Source organism: Chelmon rostratus, chromosome 10 (genome assembly GCF_017976325.1).
Source record: "Chelmon rostratus isolate fCheRos1 chromosome 10, fCheRos1.pri, whole genome shotgun sequence".
Taxonomy (NCBI): Eukaryota; Metazoa; Chordata; class Actinopteri; order Chaetodontiformes; family Chaetodontidae; genus Chelmon; species Chelmon rostratus.
In genome coordinates, this window is record NC_055667.1 from 18,819,063 (window position 1) to 18,845,424 (window position 26,362).

A 26,362-nucleotide genomic window follows, 5' to 3' on the forward strand; every position below is an offset into this window, starting at 1 on the left:
CTCCCTTAGTTTGGATTTTCTTGACCTTATCTGATTATTGCCTTATTCTCTGTGGACTTGATTATTCTCTCATTTTTGGACTTCTCAACCATGTTTTGGATTAAGCTTGCCACATTGGACGGTTTTTATTTTATCTCTGACCTGCCTGTAAGTCTTGGATCTGGGGTTTATTTTCTTTACAAATTTGTTGCACAAGCCTTGTGGTGGGGTCTTCATCTGGGTTCGATCCTCATCTCTCTGTGACACCAATTACAACAGGCACACCTCTAGCGCCATTTTAACAGCCAATAGTTCCGTCACAGACAGCATAGTTTCTTTCCATGGGTGTTAGTTTCCTGGAAAAGGAAGCGTAGACACAAAGTTTCTGATCTGAGCCAGATCATTGTGATAATACCACCCCTACCCAGGTGTCAGAGGCATCCACTTTAACCACAACCTGGAGAGCAGGGTCAGGTTGGATGAGAATAGAGGCGGATGTGAACAAACCCTGAAGCTTAGAGAATGTGGTGGGCCCGTCTCTGGGGACGAGGAAAACACACTGGAAAGGAATGATGACCTGGTTAAGGCCGCCACCCAGCTGTAATCCAAATAAAACACTGGTAGACATTTGTAAAAACCCAGAAAGTGCTGGAGCTGGTTGCAGTTCTCAGAAGTAGACCATTCCTCCACCATGTATCAATGATCAGCCTCCACTCAGTGGTGGTGGGAGGGGTCGTGTCAAGCACAAAAATTACATTACATACCCTCCATACATTTGACGTATTTTCTGATCAATTTGTTCTTAAATGTCTCAAACATAGACAACAAGAATATAAACAAAACAAATGAGTTCTTATTATCTTATTGTGTATATAAAATATGGACATGAAAATATTTGCATTTATTTAATTGATCACACTGATCTCTTGTTCTCATTTAGCAGTATCAGTAAATATGGTGCAATACAGCTGCTCTGTCATCAAACAACAACTAACAAATATTTGGGTAATACAGTGGACATGATAATCGAAGCCTACATGCTTTCTGTATTGACAAATTTTTGGTCAATGAAATGCCAATTATCAAATATTTTATACATATACATTCTCTTGTTATGGCTGACATTTTCACCTCCAAAAATGACTATTGGTTTGATCATTTTTACAGAAATGCCACACATCCAGTCAATCATGGACCAATCTCCACAGATACACAGTCTGTCCCGTCCTGTTCAGATTACAGTGCGAAACTGAAGTGTAGGGTCCTTCATCTTCTTCTTGTAGTCTTCATCAAACTCTTCACTCTGGGCCACAGTGAAATGGTTCTTCCAGTCACCAACCTTCCCTGCAGAACCACAGAGAATCAGTCAGGTATTTCAGCTAAAGGTGGAGATCTGATTTTTTTCACATGCATTTGGTTATGAAGGCATCAAGTTACCTTTTCTCATGAAAGGAGATATTTTGAAATCCATAACTGGGACAGTAGAATAGTTGGTCATGTCGTTCTTTTTCATGTTATCAAACTGAACTCCACTTGTAATTTGTTTCTTCTCCTCCACTGAAGGAGACAAACCAAGAAAGCGGCAGAGTTTCTCTATTTCCCGTCCAGTATCCTGGAAACACAATGGTCACATATCATCATTGTGTTATTACCACCTAGAGGAGACCGTTAGCAAAGGAGGGTCCACAGGAAGAACCCACAAAAACTACTGACGTACTTCAACCATATCTTCAAAGAACATGTAATGGAGGTTTGAGTAAGTCTGTTTCTTCTTCCACCAGCCGTTCACATGGTCATACCAGGGTCCAAACACAACTGAAGCAACAGAACAATTCATGAAAACACATCAACAGTGTTCAGTACAAATCTGTGCATGTCTGCTCCAGTAAAAACAACTTATTATTGTATTTCATACTCTTTCCCTCTTTGAATCTGTGGAGGTAGCTGCTCCAGTCTCCAGGTTGTGGCTGAGACATGTCCATGCGTTCAAAATGAAAATAAGAGACCATGTTGTCTTTGGCATTGCGGGCCACGTAGATCATCTACAGAAGAAGAAAACATTTAAAATACCTGAGATCCACATTACTTCATTGCTTTTCCCTCTATTTCATCATCTTGTGATCATACATTGATATCATGCAAATAACACACAAACTACTGACCCTGCAGTTTTGCTCCCAAAAGGACTTTGGCACAAATTGGATAGGAAGATGAGTTTTAATGAGTCGTGGAGAGGTGGGAAGGTTGTTCGCCAGTTCAACTCCTATATGAAGAGTTAGGGATGGAGTAAGCACATCCTGTAAAATGTCAAGTAGTTTTATTTTCCTGTCATAGTGCAGTAAATACAGTGTCTTTTTTCAGGAGCATGATACTAATAAAAAGCATTAGAACCCTTAAGATACACTGATAAAGTTTATTGAAGTAAAAGCTTAGAATTAACCACACAGTACACTAAAGGTTACATAAGATTAAGTGAGTGTGAGCATCTGTTGAACCTGTATCCACAGCTGACTCCATAATCTCCAAGAAAGGTACTCTTTCATAAATTGGGATGGATGTCTGACGCTCTGGGGCTGTCTGGCCAAAATACAGCAGGTCAAGGATGTAGGAGACCCATGTGGTTCCTTCAAGAAAGACAGAGACAGAGAGAGGGGAAAAATGATCCAACCCCTCACCTCTATACACACAGTACGAGCTGTAAAGCTTTTATATTGACTCTTCATGTGGACTGACCAGCTTTGGGGTATGTTGCAATAAGTATATCATCTGGCCTGGCTTGAAAGCTCTGAACGTTCTTCCAGTTGTCAGTGAAATAATGTGTCATTGAGACTCCATGGAAATCAAACAGTTCAGGCCGTGAAGGTAAATCCATCTTTTAAAAAAAGAGAAAAGAATCAAAACATACAAAACACATGATCCTTGTTTGAGAATAATCAAACTGTAATCTGATTGTGTGAAACAGATGGCAACCAGCACTCTACCTTGTCCGGATGAGCAGACATTCTGATCGTTGATGGTCTCTCGCTGTATTTATGACACTCTTGTCCTGCTGTAATTTCTCAGGCAAGCAGGCGATATTCGTACCTCTCTTCACTCGTTACATAACACTGTCTCACTTTTCATTGTAGGATCTGTTACTGATTGATAGTTGAAAGTCAAGCTCCTCCCTGTCCTTCCAGATTTCCTGGGTTTGACCCTTTATTTACCACAGTCATGTTTCGCGTGAAATGCTTGTTTGCGTAACAAGAATTTCAACAAAGACATATCTGGACAGGTCTCAGCATAAGCAATCCCATCTAATCCTTAATGTGGCGAGGGAGACAGCTATGGTGAAGTAGAAGTATAAGAGTTTCTGGTCAGATTGTACACTAAACCGACAACGCCACCTGGGGAATTTCACCCCAGGAAGTAAGTTTCAACAAAGCTCACCTTTGAGGCACACAGTTCGTTTTACTCAAAACAGTAGACACGTTCCAATCAAACTTACATGTGCTTTATTTTAACAAATTAATTTAAAACACTTACACAGGAACAAATCAACAGGGGGAACTAATTTAAAGCTGAGGCTTACCAGGGTGCATGGGCTACTGACTGATGCAGAGAATCCCCAACCAAAAATATAAACACCCAGGCACACGTGACAGTCACACAGAGCACACACACTCAGTGAGGAGACCCAGAACCCAGGGAAAGCACAGCACACGAGAAGGGGGGGACCCCGCCACCAGGTTACCACCACCGGACCCCAGCAACTAAAGAGGAAATCGAAAGGATATTAGTGGGGTCACAACAAAATTCAATGAACAGAAATATCCAAAACAACTAAACAATACAAACTACCAACCACAAATGAAAGAAATAAATACTGAAAGAATAGCCCTTTACCCAACCAAAATATCAAAACCAAAGAAATTAAAAAACTAATTAAGCAAACAGACAGAGAAACTGAATAAAGTAATGAGAACAAAAATGAAAGAAACAAATGTGCAGAGGATCTAGCCCCACTATTCAGTCACTTCATTAAAATAGGTGAATCCAAGATGGCGGCGCGTGCAGACGCAGCGGCTCATAGCTCCCGTGTTTACGTTTTTGTTTGTTTTTACTCGTTTCCACTTTCACTACTCTTTTGGATGCTCTGACACAGTACAGCAGGTCTGAACTGTGGAACTTTGGAGTACAGTTTAGACTTCACACACGCCCTAAACTGGACTTTATTCCACCGGAGCTGCTACGGACCCCAGAGCCCACCACCATCCCCCCACTGCTGCCAAGGAGACGGAGGAGGCACCGTAAACAAAAGCGTGGCAAGAGAGCCGGCGTGCATGCTAGGCTACAAGCTAACCCTCTCGTCCATTGTTATTGTGGCCGCTTACATCCCACTGCGGGCTAATGCTAAGTTAGCATTAGAGGAGCTGTACTGCCTGATCAGCGGGCAGATGAACGACAACCGTGCCGTGATTGTGGTGGGGGACTTTAATCACGTTGAACTGAAGGTGGTGTTTCCCAAATTTCACAAGTACATAAAGTTTCCTACCAGAGACAGTAACATTTTGGATCAAGTTTACTGCAACATCCCTGCTGCTTACAAGGCTGTAGCAGCTCCACACCTGGGCATGTCAGACCACATCTCCGTGAAACTTATTCCTGCCTACAAGCCTCTGGCCTGCAGAACAAAGCCAACCACCAGGACAGTACAGATATGGACTGAGGAGGCCTCCTCTGCACTTCAGGATTGCTTTGAATTGACAGACTGGACTGTGTTCAGAGAAGAGGCAGACCTTGAGTACACATCATCTGTATTGTCCTATGTTCAGTTCTGCACTGATGCTGTCCTCCCTGTTAAGACCATCACAGTGTTTCCCAACCAGAAACCATGGCTGGACAGCACAGTGCGGTCCCTGCTGAAAGCCCGGGATACTGCCTACAGAGCTGGTGACAGGCTGGCTTATAGCAGGGCTCGAGCAGAGCTGAAGAAGGGAATTAAGCAGGCCAAGCTCTGGTACAAAAACAAAATTGAAGATCACTTCAATAACAACCCCCAGAACATGTGGAAAGGCATCAGAACCATAACGGACTACAAGGCTAACACTCAGCTTGCCAGCCACGACCCCACCCTGTCTGACACCTTAAACAGTTTCTTTGCCCGCTTCAACACATCAGGCAGCAGAGAAGTCACACACCTACCCCGGCTGGAGGAGCAGCACCAGCCCCTCATCCTGCAGTAGCACCAGGTGACATCCACCCTGAGGAGGATCAACACCCGCAGAGCTGCAGGACCGGCTAAGGTGTCAGGCAAGACTTTGAGGACATGCGCTGACCAGCTAGCAGGAGTGTTCCTGGACATTTTCAACATGTCCCTGCAGCTGTCTACAGTTCCTGAGTGCCTCAAGTCCTCCACCATCATTACGGTACCGAAGAAGACATCCATCACCTGCCTGAATGACTACGGGCCGGTTTGCTCTGACCCCGGTAATCATGAAGTGCTTTGAGCGGATTATTCTCAGGTACATCAGAGGCTTCATCCCTTCGGACCTTGACAGCCTTCAGTTCGCCTACAGAGGGAATCAGTCCACAGAGGATGCCGTCTCCATCACCCTGCACACAGCCCTGACCCACCTGCAGCAGCCCAACACCTACGTCAGGATGCGATTTGTGGACTTTAGCTCAGCTTTTAACACCGTCATCCCAGACAAGCTGGCGCTGAAGCTATACGCAGTGGGTCTGCCTGCATCATTGTGCCACTGGATCAGAGACTCTCACCAACAGGCCTCAGGTGGTGAGAATAGGGAACACAACATCATCCCCTCTGGTCCTCAGCACGGGCACGCCACAGGGTTGTGTGCTCAGCCCGGCCCTCTTCACCATGTTTAGTCACGACTGTGCTGCCATCCACCCCACCAACACAGTCGTGAAGTTTGCGGACGACACTACAGTAGTGGGTCTCATCTCAGATAACGAGACCCACTACAGAGAGGAGATATGCCAGCTCACCCAGTGGTGTTCAGCTAACAACCTGGTGCTGAACACAGGGAAGACCAAGGAGGTCATTGTGGTTTTCAGGAGGTCCAGGAAGAAGGATCACGCCCCCCTCCTCATGGACGGAGAAGTGGTGGAGCGTGTGGACAACATCAGGTTCCTGGGTCTCCACATCACATCTGACCTCTCCTGGTCCATGAACACCTGCCGCCTTGTGAAGAAGGCACAACAAAGGCTCTTCTTCCTCAGGAAACTGAAACGGGCTGGACTCTCCTCTCGGTTGCTCGTCAATTTCTACAGGGCCACAACTGAAAGCATCCTCTGCCTTAGTGTGACAGTGTGGTATGGCAGCTGCACGGCACAGGAGAGGAAACAACTGGCACGGGTGGTTAAAACTGCACAGGGCATCGTGGGCTGCCCCTTTCCTGACCTAGACTCTATATATGAAGGCCGGGTCAGGAAGAGGGCAAGATCCATCGCCACGGACCCCAGCCATCCGGGCCACAGACTGTTTGTACCGCTACCATCAGGAAAGCGGTACAGGAACATCCGCACCACCACTAACAGACTGAGGGACTGCTTCTTCCCCAGAGCTGTCAGAGCTATCACCCCCAGCAGCCCCTCACTGCAGTGAGAGACTGTGAGAACTGTGAACCACTGCACACCGCACTTTACACCTACACCTCCACCTGCACCTTCTGTGTACTTAACTTTTAGGTACACACATATACTTACCTAAATTGTATACATTTTAGTATATTGGCACATTATCCACTGGTATATTTTATTCTGTCGGTACATTTCACTGTATATTTTATTCTGGTTGTATATTTTGTTCTGCTTGTATATTTTATTCTGTTGGCATATTTCACTTCCATATTTTATTGTTTGGTATATTTTATTGCCTTAGTATATTTTCATTCTGGTATATTTTTAATTGCTTTTACGAATATTTTTATTGCATGTTGGTTTATTTTATTCTAGTTATCTTAATTTTATTCTTTCTAATCGTCTTATCTTTCTTACTATCTGTTCCTAACATGGGGGTTGCAATGAAAATTTCATTGACATGCGCAATGACATTCAAGACTCTTGAATCTTGAATCTTAAATGCCAATTAAAACCTTGGTGCAAAGCAAAAGCATGAAAAGCAAAACAGAAAGCATTGCAACAAAAGCAACACATAAAACAAGGAAAACAGAGCTGCAAACAAAGCAGTGGTCAAAGCAGCAGTATGACAAAGCAGTAGTACGGAGACAAAACAGCAGCAGCCCTCTGTTGCTGTGGCGATGTGCCCCTTTAAACCCGCCGCACCCGATCAGCTGATGCCGACGTCACTCGCGCATGGTTCGGCAAACGACGCTCATACACTCTTGGGCGGCTGGGATCGTTAGCAGGGTTGGCTGGATATGACACACCGAAGGAAGAGGGAGAGAATTGCGCAGCTACTGGCGTTCACCTACAATCATGCAATTATGAGCCGCAGTCATGACTTTCAGTTACAGAGAGGGAGAGAAACTCACCGCAGCAGGCCATCTAGGTGACACACACACACACACAGGAGTCTCTGGAAGCCCCAAGTCAGCCGCTCTGGATGACACACAAATATTAACTCCCTGCCACATGAGCAAAAACCAGCAGGTGAAGAGACAACCCGCGTTACCTGTCCACACGCAAGGCCCGACCCGGAAATGACGCCACCGTCAGGAGCAGCGAGAGAGAACTGGCTGGGAGGGATCGACCCCTTTTATAGACGGGTGCGCCTCTAGTGGTTGGCTGTGGTGTTGCCAATTAGGCAGGCACACCCACAGGTCTCTATCCTGCCACATTTAAAAGAGGTTTTAATTCCCTGTTTATTCTTTTGAACCATTGTGAAGTGAAGTCTTTAAATGGTTTGAAAGCTTTGGACTTGAAAACAATGTAAGAACACTTAAACAATGTCAGTGTCACGATCCATGCTTGGCAAGCCTGTTTTTGTTGATTCTCCTTTTGTGTTGTCATGGTATGTTTTTGTCACATCCTGTTTAATTTTGAAGGTTCACGTTATGTTTGTTCCACTGCTTTATTTCCTGTGTTTTCCCGCCTTTGTAATTGCCTGCTCATTAACCACGTCAAGTAAGTGTTTGTCCATTGTCTTCTAGTCTTGTCTTTGTCTCCATGTCATGCCAAATATCATGTGTTTGTCCAGCGTCTTTAGTGATGTCTTTTGTCCATGAGTCATGCCAGTTTCCTTTGTTTACCCCACATGTCTGCATCTGGGTTCAATCTTTGTTCCCCTGAAACTCCACTTCCTAACAGTCTGCCACTTGGGAAGTGACTACACAGTCAATGGCTTCAACTCAAAACATAGGCCATTCTTTCTCTTTTAAAGATCCACAGCTGTGTTTGGCAAATTACAGAACAGCATTTCTACAGTGTCCTGAATTCCCTTTTTTCCCCATTTGTGCAGATAAAGAGTCTTGGCCCATTTTCAATATCCTCATGCAAGCATGTTACCCAGCCAGTGTACAGCTGTGCATATGTCAAAACCTTTTAGTGTCACTTACACAAGGATTTATTGCGGTGCATGCCACATTTAGAACACAAGTAAAACTGGCAGACTTGTTTCAAAAAGTTCCAAGTCACCATAAAGGAGGGAGAACAAGAACAAATTCATATCTTTTGCTTGCAATTTCAAATACCTCAGCCCATACTCAGTAGCTAAGTATTTCATGTTTTCATGTTTATTATGCAATGCAATGCAATGCATATTATGCAGTGATTTGACCTCTATGGTGGACCTCACCGAGAATCATAACCTCAGGCTCCAGCCAGCTTCTCAGCTTCACTTTCAAATGTGTAGTCATTTGAAGTGGAATTAAAGCTGTGTCAAGTGCAACTGGAAAGACTGCCAAGCTGTGCTTTTTCCTACTCTGCAAGAATTAACACCTGATTTCACATCAGAATATACTGCTGAAGATGAAAACTTCTGGCATTTGGCAAGAGGTTTCAGGACATCAAAAATAAACCAAAGGAATGGTGAGGTGGTAGCAAAAGGGTGTCGTGTTGATCAAACACAGGAGCCAGGTCATGATACACAGGTAGAACTGATGAGAGGTCTGGAGGTTCAGAGGCAGGCTATGGTACAGACATAATGGGGGGCAAAGCAGAAAGTGGACACCATGACAAAATGAGTTCCATGAAAATACCTTTCCCCGTGGACCAGTTAACCTGTGGATTGTGCATCTTCAAGCAGGGATGACCAAGAACTAAGAGAGAGCGACAAGTCAATTATGTGAAATGCCTGTGCATGCCTAATCCGGAAGGAGAAGAGGTTAAAGTCTGAACAAGACACCTCTCCTCTGCTCTGCTTTCCCCGCCCCGTCTTCTCTCTCCCAATAGGAAGAGATCCAGGAAGAGGAAGTGTAGATAAGGTGGGGGTGTGGCCAGCTAGAGTCTCTCTTTGGGAACATGTGGCCTGTTCAGGTGAGTTGCGTTGTTAGATACAGAGTTGGCTTGTTTTGTTCTTTTTTGGTTGTTTTCTTGTTTTGTTTGCTTCTTGAAGGAAATGTTAGGGTTTGTTTTCCTGCGTGGTTTGCTTTTTGAAGGAAATGGTAGGGTTTGTTGCTTCTTGAAGGAAATGTTAGAAGAGGCTGTTAAATCTAGTCTGTGGTTTAGGCCTCCACCTTCAGAACCCTCTAAACTTTCTACCCCCTACCCGAACAAGGGTCTGTGTCCAATCCCTACTTTCATCTTTGACTCCACCTCTTTACTTTCTACCCTCTACCCGAACGAGGGTTTGTATTCCCACCCCGCTTTTATTGGTGCAGTTGGTGAGAGGCAGGGGTAGATGATGGTAGTGCGGCAATTGGCAGTTACATGTGGCATCTAGGCCTGTAGTAGCATTGTAGCAGCTAACAATAGCTAAAGCGGGGGTAGTATGATAGTATCTTAGCAGTTAGTATTGGCATCTAGCAGTTAACATTAATAGTATAGGTGAATCTAGCTTTATTGTCTTCTTCTGTTCCTCTTAGCAGGTAGTGGTTAGCATTTAGCATTAGCATTAGCTAAATGGTAGCATCAGAACTGCATTGTCTTCTTCTGTTCTTCTTAGTGGTTAGCATTAGCATTAGCTAAATGGTAGCATCGGTACTGGCCACTACCTGGAGCATCTCCTAAACGGCCCTAGGTAAGTTGAACGTGGCAGTGCTGTTTGGATTGTGTAGGAGCAGTGTGAACTGGCACTAGGGGGGGTGACTGTGGGATGCCGGAGTTCACCGCCTAGCCTCCTGGAGGTGTAGTGGGACTAAGTAGGCGAAACGCTGTTGAAGGGAGGTTTCCACCTGATGACCCCCAGAGACGTGTTAGGAATCACTGCTCTTTGGCATGTATAGAGGCAGATTAGGGGTCCAAGGTTCTTTACTGAGAATGAATCCTCTTTTTGAGCACAAGTATCCTGTGTTTAAATTAACTAAGAAGTAGACCATTCCTCCACCGCAACTCCCCCATATATCCATGATCAGCCTCCACTCAGTGGTGGTGGGAGGGGTCGTGTCAAGCACAAAAATGACATTACACACTCTCCACACTTTTTAGCTATTTTCTGGTCAATTTGTTCTGAAATGTCTCAAACATGGAAGAAAAGAACACAAACAAAACAGATGAGTTCTTATTGTTTTATTGTAAATATAAAATATGGATCTGAAAATCTTTGCATTTATTTTATTGATCTCACTGATCTTTTGTAGTTATTTATTTGTATCAGTAAATATGGTGTAATACAGCTGCTCTTTTGTCACACACTATCTAACATATATTTGGGTAGTACAGTGGACATGATACTCCAAGCCTACATGTTTTCTGTGTTGAAGGATTATTGGTAAATAAAATGCTCATTGTCAAATATTTAATATGTATTCTCTTGTTATGACAGACATGTCAAGCATCAGAAATGACACTGTGCCTCATTATATGTAGTTCACAGCCTTAATTGTGACGAAAAGCACAAGAGGACCCACTCCACACCTTTGCTGTCACAATAGAGCCAAATATAATTTGATCATTTACACAGAAATGCCACACATCCAGTCAAAGACTACACAGTCTGTCCCGTCCTGTTCAGACTACAGTGCGAAACTGAAGTGTGGGATCCGTCATCTTCTTCTTGTAGTCTTCATCAAACTCTTCACTCTGGGCCACAGTGAAGTGGTTCTTCCAGTCACCAACCTTCCCTGCAGAACCACAGAGAATCAGTCAGGTATTTTAGCTCAAGGTGGGAATCTGATTTTTTTTTTCACATGCATTTGGCTATGAAGGCATCAAGTTACCTTTTCTCATGAAAGGAGATACTTTGAAATCCATAACTGGAACAGTAGAATAGTTGGCCATGTCGTTCTTTTTCATGTTATCAAACTGCACCCCACTTGTAATTTGTTTCTTCTCCTCCACTGAAGGAGACAAACCAAGAAAGCGGCAGAGTTTCTCTATTTCCCGTCCAGTATCCTGGAAACACAATGGTCACATATCATCATTGTGTTATTACCACCTAGAGAAGACCTTTAGCAAAGGAGCCTCCACAGCAAGAACCCACAAAAACTACTGACGTACTTCAACCATATCTTCGAAGAACATGTAATGGAGGTTTGAGTAAGTCTGTTTCTTCTTCCACCAGCCGTTCACATGGTCATACCAGGATCCAAACACCACTGAAGCAACAGAACAATACATGAAAACACATCAACAGTGTTCAGTACAAATCTGTGTGAGTCTGTTCCATTAAAAACAACTCTATTATTATTGTATTTCATACTCTTTCCCTCTTTGAATCTGTGGAGGTAGCTGCTCCAGTCTCCAGGATCTGGATGAGCCTTGTTCATGCGATCAAAGTGAAAATAAGAGACAACGTTGTCTTTGGCATTGCGGGCCACGTAGATCATCTACAGAAGAAGAAAATTCTTAAAATACCTGAGATCCATATTACAGGAGACATGCTATTCTTTCACATGCTATTCTTGTTGTAAGTGGAGGTAGAAACGCCTCAAATTCTACTGCTTCTCTTTGTCATCATTCAGATTTTGAATGAAATATGAGTCCTTAATGCTGCTGAAGTTACTTTTTCCTCTATTTCATCATCTCGTGATCATACATTGATATCATGCAAATCACACACAAACTACTGACCCTGCAGTTTTGCTCCCAAAAGGACTTTGGCACAAACTGGACTGGATAATGAGTTTTAATGAGTCGTGGAGAGGTGGGAAGGTTGTTCGCCAGGTCAAGTCCTACATGAAGAGACAGAGATGGAGAAAGCACATCCCGTAAAACATAAAGTAGTTGTTTTCCTGTCATAGTGCAGTAAATACAGTGTCTTTTTCAGAAACATGATACTAATGAAAGGCATAAAAACCCTTAAGATACACTGATAGATAAAGTTTATTGAAGTAAAAGGTTAGAATTAACCACAGAGTACACTATAGGTTACATAAGATAAAGTGTTTGTATGTTTGTGAAGCCTGTTTGTGAAATACGGTGAGTATGTTTGATCATCTGTTGAACCTGTATACATCGGTGGCATCACCATCTCCAAGAAAGGTACTCTTTCATAAACTGGGATGGATGTCTGACGCTCTGGGGCTGTCTGGCCAAAATACAGCAGGTCAAGGATGTAGGAGACCCATGTGGTTCCTTCAAGAAAGACAGAGACAGAGAGAGGGAAAAAATGATCCCAACCCCTCACCTCTATACACACATTACGAGCTGTAAAGCTTTTATATTGACTGTTCGTGTGGACTGACCAGCTTTGGGGTATGTTGCAATAAGTATATCATCTGGCCTGGCTTGAAAGTTTTGAATGTTCTCCCAGTTATCAGTGAAACCATGTATCATTGAGACTCCATGGAAATCAAACAGTTCAGGCCGTGAAGGTAAATCCATCTTTAAAAAAGAAAAGAATCGAAACATACAAAACACAAGATCATTGTTCGAGAGTAATCAAACTGCAGTAATCTGATTGTGTGGAAAAAAAATACAATCGACACTGTACCTTGTCCGGATCAACAGACATTCTGATCGTTGCTGGTTCCTCACTGTATTTCTGACACTCTTGTCCTGCTGTAATTTTTCTCAGGCTAGCAGGCGATATTCGTACCTCTCTTCACTTGTTACATAACACTGTCTCGCTTTTCATTGCAGGCTCTGTTACGGATGTGGTTGCTGAAAGTCCAGCTCCTCCCTATCCTTCCAGATTTCCTGGGTTTGACCCTTTATTCACCACAGTCATATTTGGCATAAAGTGTGGGTTTGTGTTTCAAGAATTTCAACAGAGAGATAAATCGACAAGTCTCAGCATAAGCAATTCCATATCCTTAAAAAGAGGTTTTCATTCCCTGTTTTTTCTTTTTAACCATTGGAAAGTGAAAATAGTCTTTAAACGGTTTGAAAGGCTTTGGACTTCATACTGTTAACATACTTAAACAATGTCAGCCACTTGGGAACTGACTGTCTTCAACTCAAAACATACAGCATTCTTCTCCGTTAAAGTGCCTTTGAGGTTTCATGGGACGAAGAACATTTTTAGCAGCATTCCTCTCCTATCCACAGCTGTGTTCTGGCAAATTAACAAACAGCATTTCTACAGTGTCTAGGCCCATTTTCAAAAATCCTCATGCAAGCACGTAACAAGGGCAATGTTCAGCTGTCGATAAGTCGTAACCTTTTAGTTTTTAAACATTATTTGGAAAGGATTTACTGAGTGGCATGCCTCATTTAAAACATCAGTAAAATTTGCAGATTGTCATATTGTTTCAAAAAGTTTCAAATGATCTTAAAGGAGAGAGAGCAACAGCAAATTCATAGCTTTTGCTTGCAGTGTAAAATATCTCTGTCCATCCTTATCAGCTAAGCATTACATGTTTATTCAGTAATAAAACCCATTTTAAAGTAATGCACTCTGTTGCTTCAGAGAGAGATGAATTTACAGGCACTGTCTGGATCAACAGACATTCTGATAGCTGCTATAGTTTCTCATGCCATTTCTCAGAAACATGTAAATTGGGATGTCTGGTATATGGAGTCATGAGAGCCTGATGTAAAGAAAGAATGTGGCAGGAAGGAACTCAAAAACATGTTCAGTAAGGATAAACATATAAATAATTTATAATACTGTAATATAATAGATAAATAAAACAAAAAGGGATGACAGTGCAGTCCTGTCAATGAGCTTGTCAAATGCATGGATGACATCAACTGCCAAATGTCTCAAAACTTTCTACAGCTTATCAAAGCAATAAAAATGAAAGTCTGATGGTTGTCTTTGTGTGTGCCTGTTGTAATCCATGTGTGAATGCTGTAGTAGGAGTCGGACGAAGGTTATCAAAACTGTATTTTATATGTGTGTGTATGTGCATTGCACGGGTGGCTGAAATGTTATTTTCTATATGTGGAATACATATGTGTGTTTTCTATCTCATTTGTTTCAGAATTTTTATGTTTTACTGTAAAGCTGTTAACTGCAAACCTGGGTCTAAAATATGCTTTATAAATAAAAGTGATATTACTTGACTCATGCACTTTCATTCTGTTCTTGAATCTACCCCATCCCAAGCAAAGAGCATATACTCAGCTAACTGGGCCTTACATGTATGCCATGGCCTGTCCAGTTGTCCAGCCACCATCACTGTTAATCTAGATCCACAAATTTTATAAACAGTGGTGGAGAGCAATTAAATACTCAAGTACCATGTACAATTTTGAGGTGGGCCTTGGCCTGTTTTACTTGACTTGTATTTTTTAATTGAGCATGTCCATTTTAAGGCTTTTTTTTAAGGTTTTCTTTTTTTACTCTCCTACATTGATCTGACAAGTGTCATGAAATGCCCCACAAACTGGCCGTTATCACACTCTAACATTGTGTATTTATGTGAAAAGAAAGAAAAAAAAGAATATCAGCGGATATATCACATTGTATTGACAACAATGAAATAAATACATAAATCCATTTGTAGTTAGGCTGTAGTCCACTTACTGGATTGTGACTGAAAAGCTCATTTGTGGACCTTGACTTGTCAAAATACTATTTTCCTGATGGAGCCTAAACTCAGCATCAAGTAACTATGAATTCAGAAGAATATAATATAATATCAATATAATATCATTATAACATAGTTCATTTTGACTATTACTTAATTTCGCCTTCGTAATATCTTCGGCATTTTATACAAAATAAAAAGCACATGTGAAACCAGAAGTGACGTTACAGAAGTGACGTTACCGGAACTGAAAAACGTATACAACAAATATGGCGTCTCCCGGCGAGGCAACGGTGAAGGATTCACACGTGGGGAAAAAGAAGAAGGTAACTACGAATAAATCATTAGTAAGAGAACGTCACTGCACTTGCGTTAAACCTTGATATTGTCAGCTAAGCAGACTAGCACGGTGCTTCTCAAATTGACACATACGACGTAGAATCGGCTGAGTATTTGCTAGCATCAGGGAGCTAACGGTATAGCGCGTGTGTACGGGCTCCGGGAGGAGGCGAGCTGACCCCTTTGGGTCACAAATAAATGCACTAAACTCTCTGTCGTCCTCTTAAAATCACTGCAGCTAACTTGCCATCGTTTGCTCTTCTCTAACAGCCCCCAGCTCGTTACTGGCAGGAGCTCCAGGAGAAGGGGAAAGATGAAAACAAGGTGGGAAAAGACGGAGAACAAGCTGAACAGGCTCTGCAAAAGACGGAACAAAAGACACAGAAAGCAAAGAAAAGAAAGCAAGAAGAGGGCCAAAGAGATGGAAATACATTCATATCAGGGGTAAGTCTGACTGTCATTCAGAGAGGAGGGAAGTGTATCGACAGAATAACACAATATGGCTTGATTCATTGTTTGTAATATGTCAAGATTCTGATCGTGGGTATATTTAATCCGAAGGCGGATTGTTTCAGGGGCTAAAAATTAATGAAGTTCACAGTTTGCTGAGTTACTTTTAACTCTACCATACAGCGACACTGAAAGATGCCCAGCAGTATGCTGCGGTATGTTGTATAAGATTCATCAAAATTTAAAGCAGTTTTGTATTTTCAAGTGTTGATTGAAACTGTGGAGTTTTTACCAAACCCAAGTGTTGACTCAGGTCCTGAATGAATCTCAAAGAGCATCTGTTTTCATGTTTCACAATAGAGATGATGTCGATCTCCCAGCTCTTCATTAACTCACTTTAAATTTGTTTATAAATAAAATGACAAAGTAAATCCACTGTATTTAGTCTGATTATTTATATTCCTTCAGAAATCAGACCCTTTCCCTGGGCCTGCTCCTATTCCAGAAGACAGGGTGCAGAAGTTCAAGAGGAAAGATAAAACTAAAAAGGTGAGCACCATAATGCCTCTTACTTGCAATTTCTACTACATAAGTGGAGTTGGTTGTTGCCACCAGCCAATATCTTGTTCCTTTATTCTTCTCCTCCTAGACTCGCCGCCAGCATTTCAAGCTGAGAGACATGATAGCTCGCTCAGAAGAAGCTTCAGAAATGGCCCAGAAACAAGCAGCCCGGTTCGACCTCCTACTCCCAGAGGATGCAGGGTAACTTTCTCTTCTCAATGCTGCCGTATGTCACAGCATGTGATGTGACAGAGATGAAATTATGAGAAATGTCACTTCAAGTCTGGTTGTGTGTGTTTCCCCACGAATGTCAGGTTTCTAGAAGGAGATGAAGATGAGGACACATGCATGATCTCTCAGGAAGATATTGCAGATGCTGTGGATATAGCATCTGGGGCAAAGGTGGGACACTGCCTGGACACATAGACGCATGTAGATGCTGCAAGATTTCACCCAATCTATCTGATGGGGCCATCGTTGTTAAACGTTGCCTTGTTTAAGGTCAAATGTTACTTTAAATACTGATTTAGAGCAAACAAAACAGAACACACAAATGCAGTAACTATTTGCTTAAACTTTATCTGGCATAAGAAATTATTTCATCACCATCCAAATTCTAGTCTACTTAAACTTTATGCAAGTTTTCTGCTGGGAATCTGGTTCACTGCAGGCAACAACACGAGCAAAACAGAACAGGGTGTTTAGAAGGGAACAAAACTGAGGTGCTTTTATGGTGTTGAGTTGTTAATTCTCATATGTCTACAAAGGACTTTTTGTTCACTTCATGTGCTGCATTGGCCTTTGTTCAAATAGTTCTCTTAAATTAATTTGATAGAAAAAAGAATGTGTGTGACTCTCTTGTTGTTAATTTCATAACAAAACTGTGGCAAATGATGTTTGGATTATAGTTAAATTGAATTTCAGGACCAGTTTTTGTAAATAACTTCCCAGGTCTTCTGCTGTTGCCCACATTGTTCACCCTTTGTTAAGTTGTTTTTCTACTCTCCCTTTTTATCCTCAGTATTTTAATCTGAAACTGTCTCAGTTTGGACCATATCGAGTGGATTACAGCAGGACTGGACGGTCAGTGTCACACTCCATACTGATACAAACCATGAATGAAATGTTTTGTCTTGGGGTTACTTTCATGCTATTCATGTAAGGTTCAGCTTAAATGTCATTATACAATACAGGATTGCACAATGAAATGCAGCTGTAGCTGGGGCTGTACCTAATAGTTTGAATAGCTGAATCAACATTCAAATGCTGCAGGTCTTCTAAATATCTATTAAATCTCTTTTGAAACAGATATTTCTGCACAGTCAATAAAGATTAGGCTACACTAATAGTATCAATGTTATACTATTTATAGAATTAGATTTCAGTAGTGGCTTGCATAGGATTGTTTCCAACTCATGTGATCCATCTTCCAATCGGTGTTGTTAAATCCAAAAGTCAAAATTGATTGAAAGAAGACATCATCAATGCAATCATTTCCAAAATTCATGTTTTTATTTAACAGAATCTTCTGCTTCAATGTTGCAGTAGCAATACCTCCATATACAAAAAATAACATTTCGGCTCTAACACTATTAAAGTAAGTTATTAAAGTCGTTGGAGAAAAAAAGATCATATTATGTATCTGCGTTTGCTTACCCTTGACTGACACCAATTCGACGAACAACCACTGTTGACATATGTTAAAAAAGTTGGCAGTTTGGAAACATTTTATTTTATGCCTTTATTTGATTAGCCTGCTGACAAAACTGACGTATTATATTCATTAAAGAAAGACTAACTTGTTTAATCGGATTAATCATTTTATTCAAATTAGGAATTTTGTTTGGGGTATTTTTTAGGGTGAGGATATTGTAAAATATGACAGCAGACATTTGAAGCTTCGAATGTAAAAAGAAATAGATTCAGTACAGCCCGCGTTGTAGCCCCCTCCACGCTCAAACACATGTTCAAATATTTCAGTTAGAATGGAGTAAAACAATAAAACATGAACAAAGTATGTAAAAGTAGCACTAAAGGGAGGAATAATAAGATAAGTAAATTATATTTAGAAGGTGGGCGTGGCTAGGTTTTGTGGGGTTTTGTCTCCTTTGGGCTATGTGCACATTCATTCATCTTGATATCACTAAACAGTCATCTTTAGCATTGTGTTTCCAAACTAGGCTCCACTGACACCCCCCTCATTTTCCTGTTACTCTTGTTGCACACGTTAGGGAGGGACAGTTAATCCCAAGGCTATTATTTATCTATTATCATATTTCCTCACTTGAACCGGAAGTCTGTCTTTTATTTGTGCTCCGAAGAGCAAGGAGAGGTCTCTGAGCAGCCATGAGGATGCAGGAGAGCAGCCTGCTCAGAAGTCTTTTACCAGCCCACACACCCCCTTTGTTGAATATCAGTTATTGATTGGATGCTGCAACTGATTGGATGCATTACCACATCACTGGAGTTTACAGTTGAAGTCAGAGAGAGTCTACCAGTCAGCAAGTAACCCTGCTCTGGCACTGATTACTGTGTGCCTTTATTAGTATTACATCCCCTTTTCCAAATGCCTGCCTGCTGATAGATGCACAAGCAAACAGTGAGCAGGTGAGGAAAGGCCTCTACTGCCATCTAGTGACTCTTTTTGTTTTTGTGTTTTCACAGTTGGCTCCAAATTGATGGGTGAAAAAGGTTATTGTTGTTACATTAAAAGTATTAATTTTGAACAGAAGGCCTTAGTGTGCCCCCCCCCCCCCCAACAAATCAAGACCCAATAGTCTAAAAATGTTTAAATTTAATCAAATTGTGGCCTTTTAAATCAAAAATTAAGGCGAATTGTGGTTTTGGAGAATCACCCCTATTTATTTATAGTCCTGTTAGTGTCCACCTGACATATATTCACTCTTCTCTTAGCTCTGTTTTGGAAAAAATCTGGCTCTGCAGCTGCTGAATGCTCCACTGTGTTCACCAGATGGTCATGAACTTAGTCTGACACTGTTTGCCGTTAGTGTACAAAGGGTTTGCAAAGCAGTCTGAAGTCTGAGAACGGTGCTAATGAGAGAACAACTGAGACTGACCCAAAACAGGAATGTTGCTGGTTGCAAAATCAAAGTAATGAATACTGACAGGCACTGCAACGCTCAGCTGAGCTGAAGGAAGCTGCAGAGTTTGGTTGGTCACCTTGTCACCCCAAGGAGCCTATTTGCATTATGTATCATCATTGTATCCATTATTGATAAAGAGATATTGATTTAAATGTTGACTTGTGTGTATTTTGTGTGTTATCTTGACTTCAGTCACCTGGTGCTTGCTGGGAGGAGAGGCCATGTCGCTTGTGTAGAGTGGCAGTCCAAACAGTTAATGTCTGAGATAAACGTGATGGAGTCTGTGAATGATGTAAAGTAAGTCCAACCTTAGATAGTGCAGCACCACACAAAGTACAAAACATTGTATTATATAGTTATGCTACAGTCACCAGCAGCTGTGAACATCCTCTCTGATAAATAATTCAATGTCTGCCTTCATTTAGGTGGCTCCATAGTGAGACCATGTATGCAGTGGCTCAGAAGAAGTGGCTGCATATCTATGACTCTAACGGAATAGAGCTTCACTGCATCCGCAAATTCAATGATGTCCTTCGTATGCAGTTCCTCCCCTACCACTTTTTGCTGGCCACAGCCGTGAGTGTATTAAAACTGTTCTTAGAGATTGTACACATGTTTATTTCAGATATTACCACAATACGAAAAATTGTTTTCTGTTTAATGCTGAACGCTGAACGTTATGTATCATCATATGCAATTGAGAGATGTTTTCTTTTGATTAAACCATTTGAGTTTTTCTTAATTTAAACGGGTTAAAGGTTAAAATCCCTTTTTGGAGATGAGCCCTTGCCAAGAGTGCGACACTGAGTATAGACAACATGTAGTTAAAGGATCAGTGTGCAGGATTTAGTGACATCTAGTGGTTAGGGTGGCAGATTGCAACCAACTAAACATGCCTCACCTCACTGTCCCCTTTCTATGTGTATAGGAGAGTCTATAGTCGCCTTAACTTCAACGTAAAAATGTGAAAGGCCCTCTCTAGAGCCAGTGTTTGGTTTGTCCGTTCTGGGCTACTGTAGAAACATGACGATGCAACATGGTGGACCCACTCTCTCTGATGATATAGAACTAGTTCTCAAAGTCTCACTGTTCGCCTAAGGTTTTTTAGTACCTTAATTGCCTCCATGAGCCATGTGCGTTGCTAACAAGCACGAAGTACAATTAACTCACACACTCTCTTGGCCTCACATCTGCGCCTCACAGTTTAAAACCTAGAGAAAAGTGAAAGAGTAAATTTAAAAGCACACACACTGACCAAGGCTGCTATTTTCCAGATCCTTTAAAACTAACTTGAATTCACCAACAGAAATCGGCTCTGACAAACCTTCCTGTTCTCACTCTTGTCTTCAGAGTGCTACAAGTTTCCTGCAGTACCTGGATGTGTCTGTGGGAAAGGAGGTTGCAGCCATCTGCACCAAGACTGGCCGGCTTGACGTGATGTGTCAGAACCCTCATAATGCCATCATCCACCTAGGCCACCACAACGGCACGGTCAGCCTCTGGTCACCCAACCAGAAAGAAGCCCTTGTCAAGATGCTCTGTCACCAGGGCGCTGTGCGCTCCGTTACTGTGGACAAGACGGGCACGTGAGTCACTGTAAAACTTCACATTTCTTATCTAAAACAATATGGATGCTAGATTTCTTTTCAGAGGCAGGAATCTGGGGATGGTTGCCTGTGTATGTAATGTAGAGGCTGCTTCACAGCAGTCTTAGTAAAAACATAGTGAATACTTGGAAAAAAGTAATATTTTACTGAATTCCTTCAGAGTATAGTAAGTTATTGTAATAATGATGATTGATGAAAGGATCATTTAAATGATGGGTTGTCCTTTCTGAAAACGACTACAAAGACAAAAAGATGAGACTAATTTACTTCATAGTCAGGTGAAAAACTAATACATTTTCTGCAGTGAACTGCAGCTCCTTTAATGTCCACCAGAGAGCAATCTGTTGTTGTGGTTTCCTCTCCTGGCAGATACATGGTGACATCTGGCATGGATAAAAAGATGAAGATATATGACATTCGAGCCTTCAAGCCCCTCAAATCCTACTTCCTCCCTGCTGGAGCTTCCTGTTTGTCACTGAGCCAGAGGGGGCTGCTGTCTTCAGCCACAGGAGATATTGTTCAGGTCTCCTCCACACTGCACAATTAATGATTTGTCATTGAAAAGTGATCTAGCACACAGGATGTGATGCATTTGGGGCTCTGGTTTGTGGCGAGTAAACACAGTTGGATATTTACCATGAGCAGCAAACACACTGTTGTTTGGTGGAAAAAGTGGTCATTGGAGAAACAGGATGGTTAGTATATTGTTGCAACCCTAAAACAACAAAGCTTTTTTACTGCAGAAGTTTAGCACTCTCACAGCAGCATAGGACAGGTGAAACAAAGTGCATTAAAGATAGTTCCATTCCATTAAGTCTGCCATTAAACCTGCATGCACAATGCTCAGACACTGAAACTAGCTCACAGAAAATGAATGCAGTCATTTTTTAAGTTATCAAGTTACAGTTGAGGTCAGAAGTTTACATACACTTTTGTTGAAGTCATTAAAACGTTATTTTTCGCCACTCCACAGATTTCATGTTAACAAACCATACTTTTGGAAAGTTGGTCAGGAAATCTATTTTTGTGCATGGACCAAGTCATTTTTCCAACAATTGTTTACAGACCGATTGCTTCAATTATATTACAATTCCCATGGGTCAGAAGTTTGCATACACTAAGCTGACTGCGCCTTTAAGCAGATTGGAAAATTATGTCATGGCAAAAGCATTATGAACCTCTACAAGCCTGGTTCATCCTTGGGAGAAATTTCCAAAGGCCTGAAGGAAGCTCATTCATCTGTACAAACAAAAGTATGCAAGTATAAACGACGCAGCCATCATACCACTCAGGAAGAAGACACATTCTGTATCCTAGAGATGGATGATATAAATCAATCCCAGAATAACAGCAAAGGACTTCATGATGATGTTGGAGGAAATGGGTACAAAAGTAATTATATCACAATAAAACAAACATAACCTGAAAGACTGCTCAGCAGGGAAGAAGCCACTGCTCCAGACTACAGTTTGCAACTTAACGTGAGGACAAAGAGCTTTTGGAAATGTCCCCTGCTCTTTTAAAGCAAAAATTGTACAGTTTGACCACAGTGACCATCATTGTGTTTGGAGAAAAAAAGGGAGCCTTGCAAGTCAAAGAAAAGCATCCCGACCGTGATATACGGGGGTGGCAGCATCATGTTGTTGGGGTGATTTTGCTGCAGGAGGAAGGAAAATTATGTGGATATATTTTAGCAACGTCTCAAGACAAAAGGTTTGGTCACAAATTGGTCTTCCAAATAGACAACGACCTCAAGCATACTTCCAAAGTTTCCAGCATCTTATTGTGAGAGGCTTGTGGTAAGGCTACCAGAAATGCTTGACTAGATTAAACAATTTAACAGAAAGATAAGTGTATGTAAAGTTCTGACCCACAGGGAATGTGATGAAAGAAAGGAAAGCTGAAATAAATCATTCTCTGTACTACTGTTCTGACATTTCACATTCTTAAAATAACATGACATCTTGCACAGTGTTGCCTTAACTTACCTGTGACACAGCAGACAGTTGTCATTTTTAAAATAAAAATTAGGTATGATAATTAGGTAATTAGGCAACACATAAGACACATCTTTATACATTGGTTACCATGTACCCTCATATCAATTCTGTTCTGAAAACTCTCCCTGCAGGTGTACAGGGACGTGTGGAGCACTCCAGTGACTAAACCCTACATGGCGCACAGAGTTCGAGGAACAGTGTGGGGGCTTCACTTTTGTCCCTTTGAGGATGTCCTCGGGGTGGGACATGGAGACGGTTTCACCAGCATGCTCATACCAGGTCCTACTGAATTTCACATATACCTGAAAAATAGACTGAACAACACGGTTGCACTAATTGGTCAGGATCAAAATCAGCTCAAAGTTTGATGAGGTTCTCCCTGATGGATGAAACAAACTTCCATCACTGAACTATATTTAGATTTTTTCCTTCATTTTGAAAATATTCCATGCATTACGTTTTCTGTGCATTGAAACTGTTTCCATCTTTACGTCTCTCTTCCACCATTTGCAATCACAGGTGCGGGAGAGCCTAACTTTGATGGTCTGGATGCCAATCCGTACCGCAGTGCAAAGCAGAGGCAGGAGTGGGAGGTTAAAGCCCTGCTGGAGAAGATCCAGCCGGAGCTCATCACCCTCGACCCCAACGAGCTGGGACAGGTTGACCGTGCCACCTTTGAGCAAAGGCACCAAGACAGGGTCCAAGCTCTGGTCAGTGTCTGGAAGCATCTTACTTACTCTAGATCAGGCATGTCCAAACTATTCCATAAAGGGCCGTGTGGCTGCAGGTTTTCGTTCCAACCAAGGAGGAGCACACCAGGCCAGCCAATCAACATCAAGGGATCACTGAGTTATCAGCTGAAGACTGAGCTCAGCTAATTAAGCTGGTGTGCTCCTCCTTGGTTGGAACGAAAACCTGCAGCCACACGGCCCTTTATGGAATAGTTTGGACATGCCTGCTCTAGATCTTTACATATCAAAACACTGACTCTGGACCATAGCAGGTTTATTGTTGTTTACAGCCTTCTAAAAGCATTTTATGTCTTCCCAGGGCTTTGACCCACTTGCCAAAGAAAAATTTATTCCCAAGTATAAGAAAAAAGGTCGTAGTTCTGCTGGCAGTGTTGAAAGGCGCAAGAAACAAGTGGCTCATGAGGACCAGCGGGTAAGTACTCCAGAATATAAGATAAAGATTGATGCAGTTACGTTGTGATCATTCAGCTATGTCTGCAGTGTTCGACTCATCTGTCTTTGCTTGTTTCTCCCCAGGATGCAATCAGGAAAACTGTGGAGGACAAAATGAAAATGGAAAAAGAGAGAAAGGCGAGGGAGAAGCAGGCATCGATATTATCAAACCAGAGATCTGCTTTGGACAGATTCAAAAAATAGACCCTTTGTGCAGCCCGAAGCCCAGTGACATTCTGAGGGAGTGACCTTTGAACTTCATGTGAAGAAAACATTTTTTGGACACACTACTCCACTGTGGGAACAAAACATGAACTGCAGAAATTCTGGATGTAGTCGGCTCCCTCAAGTCAAGACTTGAATTCCGAAAGATGGCACACTCCATTAATATCTGTAGTCCAGCCATGTCTAAATTATGCCGAACAGGGCCGTGTGGCTGCAAGTTTTCATTCCAACGAAGGACGAGTACACCAGGATGGACTCAATCAGATGATCTCAATTTTCATCTGATAATGGAATTAGGTGACCTCTTGATTGATTGGAACAAAAAAACTACAGCCACATGGCCCTTTATGCAACAGTGTGGGCATGCCTGGATAATACGAGGTGCCATGGCCGACATTTGGGTCACCCAGAATTTGTGTTCAGTTGTATTTGCTCTACTGACAAACAGGTTTTTCTACTCATTTTGGACCTTTTTGAGGATTGTGTTAGCTGAACTCACTGAGCTTATGTCAAATGTTTTATATAAATATATTCTAAAAATAAACAACATAATGCTAAGCCTCTAAACTTGGAGGTTTATTTGAGATCACAACCAAATTTAGAACATGTTGAAATATGCTCACACATTGTCAGCACCTAATAAATACATTGTTAACACAATAACAGAGTGACTAGAGTTTCGTTACTGTTATTTGCACAGCCTACATCACCTAAAAATCATCAGTAGGCGTATTTGGGGAGACGCCTGTAAAATAATCTTAGTGGTTTGTTTGATTTGAGGACAATGATTCCATAGGTTTATATGTGGTATACTTGCAAGATTTTTATAGAGGAAGTTGGAGGATGAATCGTGGCTTGAGCAATTTTGGGAAGTAACGTGACAACTGCACTTTCATTGCCTAACTCAAGTTAGAGATATTACTAAAGGTTTGCTTCATGTTCATCATACCAAGTTCAAACTGGCTCCCACTTCCTGTAATGATACCTCACCACTGAGACTGTTAAGTACACTGAAATTTGAGATGCTCGCTCCTCCAAGGCACATAGTCTACATAGTAATATGTTGTCAGGTCATTCTTGCATAACTGATGGAATAAGATTAGAGAGTTCAAATTAGAAGATTAGAGATTAAGACTTTATTAATCCCCAGATGGGGAAATTTTGGTGTTACAGGCAGCAGGCAATAGCAGTTGGAAAAAAAAAGATAGCAACAGAATAGAGAAATACAAAATAAAAACTGAGCCATAAAATTATCCTGCCAGAAATTCTGTAGAATTACACAGTTTTTTGCACAAATTGCACATGGATAGCAATTGCACATGGTGGGTACTGATAAAGTACAGCATTTACACTATTGTACAGTCATAAATATAAGATCATCATTTCAAGGAGACTTGCTGAATAAACTGCTTCAAAGTCCTTGTTCTCTTAAGCACTGTATTACATTACACAAAGTTTGAATTAATGTCATCTTTCACTTATGGCTCAAGCTGTTCCATTAACACAATATAGCTGCGTCTTGTCAATCTTAAAGGTGCAACATTTAAGAATGGCCACCAGTCAAACTCAGACTCCAAACAAGTGGGGGGCAGCATATCACCAAAGTAACTGCCAACTGCTGCAGTTATCAGTCTGTCAGTGGTAAAAAGTATGTGAGTGACAGTATATGCTTGTTTTGTTAAAAAGCCTTGAATCTAATGCAATTCTTTCATCTTTTGCTTAAACAACTGCAGTGTTCTTCTGTTTGTAGGGAGATGGTGCCAGCATGTCTAGGGCCTTTTATGAAGAGAGTGCTTCTGCAGTCACAGAAATGCCAGAGGTAAGGACAAATGTGAACAGTCGTGGATGTGTTTGCATCCTTCAAATTAAGGAAAACCATGCACCTTGCTGCAGGACATGAGCAGAACAGTAAGTAACGATTCGTATTCCCAA

The 26,362-nt window shown here is 41.7% G+C and overlaps 3 protein-coding genes across 4 annotated transcripts; 1 reads left to right on the forward strand and 2 right to left on the reverse strand.

Annotated features, from left to right (window-relative positions):
* Window positions 1-879: 879 nt before the first annotated feature.
* On the reverse strand, window positions 880-7,636 carry LOC121612538 (cytosolic sulfotransferase 3-like). Of its 2 annotated transcripts, XM_041945487.1 has the most exons (10): window positions 7,619-7,636; window positions 7,479-7,545; window positions 2,961-3,731; window positions 2,713-2,851; window positions 2,475-2,603; window positions 2,142-2,242; window positions 1,895-2,021; window positions 1,697-1,794; window positions 1,417-1,591; window positions 880-1,323 (listed from the first exon to the last, which is right to left on the reverse strand). In XM_041945487.1, exons 3-10 carry the CDS (start codon window positions 2,979-2,981, stop codon window positions 1,211-1,213), a joined length of 903 nt encoding a protein of 300 aa, XP_041801421.1. In that variant the 5' UTR covers window positions 2,982-3,731; window positions 7,479-7,545; window positions 7,619-7,636; the 3' UTR covers window positions 880-1,210. The 2 variants fall into 2 exon arrangements, with proteins under 2 accessions (XP_041801421.1, XP_041801422.1); XM_041945488.1 differs by having other exon boundaries at window positions 2,961-3,110; window positions 7,479-7,628.
* A 2,960-nt stretch (window positions 7,637-10,596) lies between these two features.
* Window positions 10,597-13,132, reverse strand: LOC121612443 (cytosolic sulfotransferase 3-like). The gene is made up of 8 exons (XM_041945328.1): window positions 12,977-13,132; window positions 12,729-12,867; window positions 12,490-12,618; window positions 12,115-12,215; window positions 11,744-11,870; window positions 11,542-11,639; window positions 11,262-11,436; window positions 10,597-11,165 (listed from the first exon to the last, which is right to left on the reverse strand). The coding sequence occupies exons 1-8, from the start codon at window positions 12,995-12,997 to the stop codon at window positions 11,053-11,055; spliced, it is 903 nt and encodes a 300-aa protein (XP_041801262.1). The 5' UTR covers window positions 12,998-13,132; the 3' UTR covers window positions 10,597-11,052.
* Window positions 13,133-15,217: 2,085 nt separating this feature from the next.
* Window positions 15,218-25,060, forward strand: wdr46 (WD repeat domain 46). The gene is made up of 14 exons (XM_041946111.1): window positions 15,218-15,286; window positions 15,570-15,743; window positions 16,218-16,298; window positions 16,399-16,511; window positions 16,625-16,712; window positions 17,332-17,393; window positions 19,607-19,711; window positions 19,840-19,990; window positions 20,765-21,000; window positions 21,391-21,544; window positions 23,153-23,300; window positions 23,541-23,731; window positions 24,072-24,185; window positions 24,290-25,060. The coding sequence occupies exons 1-14, from the start codon at window positions 15,230-15,232 to the stop codon at window positions 24,407-24,409; spliced, it is 1,794 nt and encodes a 597-aa protein (XP_041802045.1). The 5' UTR covers window positions 15,218-15,229; the 3' UTR covers window positions 24,410-25,060.
* The last annotated feature ends 1,302 nt before the right edge of the window (window positions 25,061-26,362 follow it).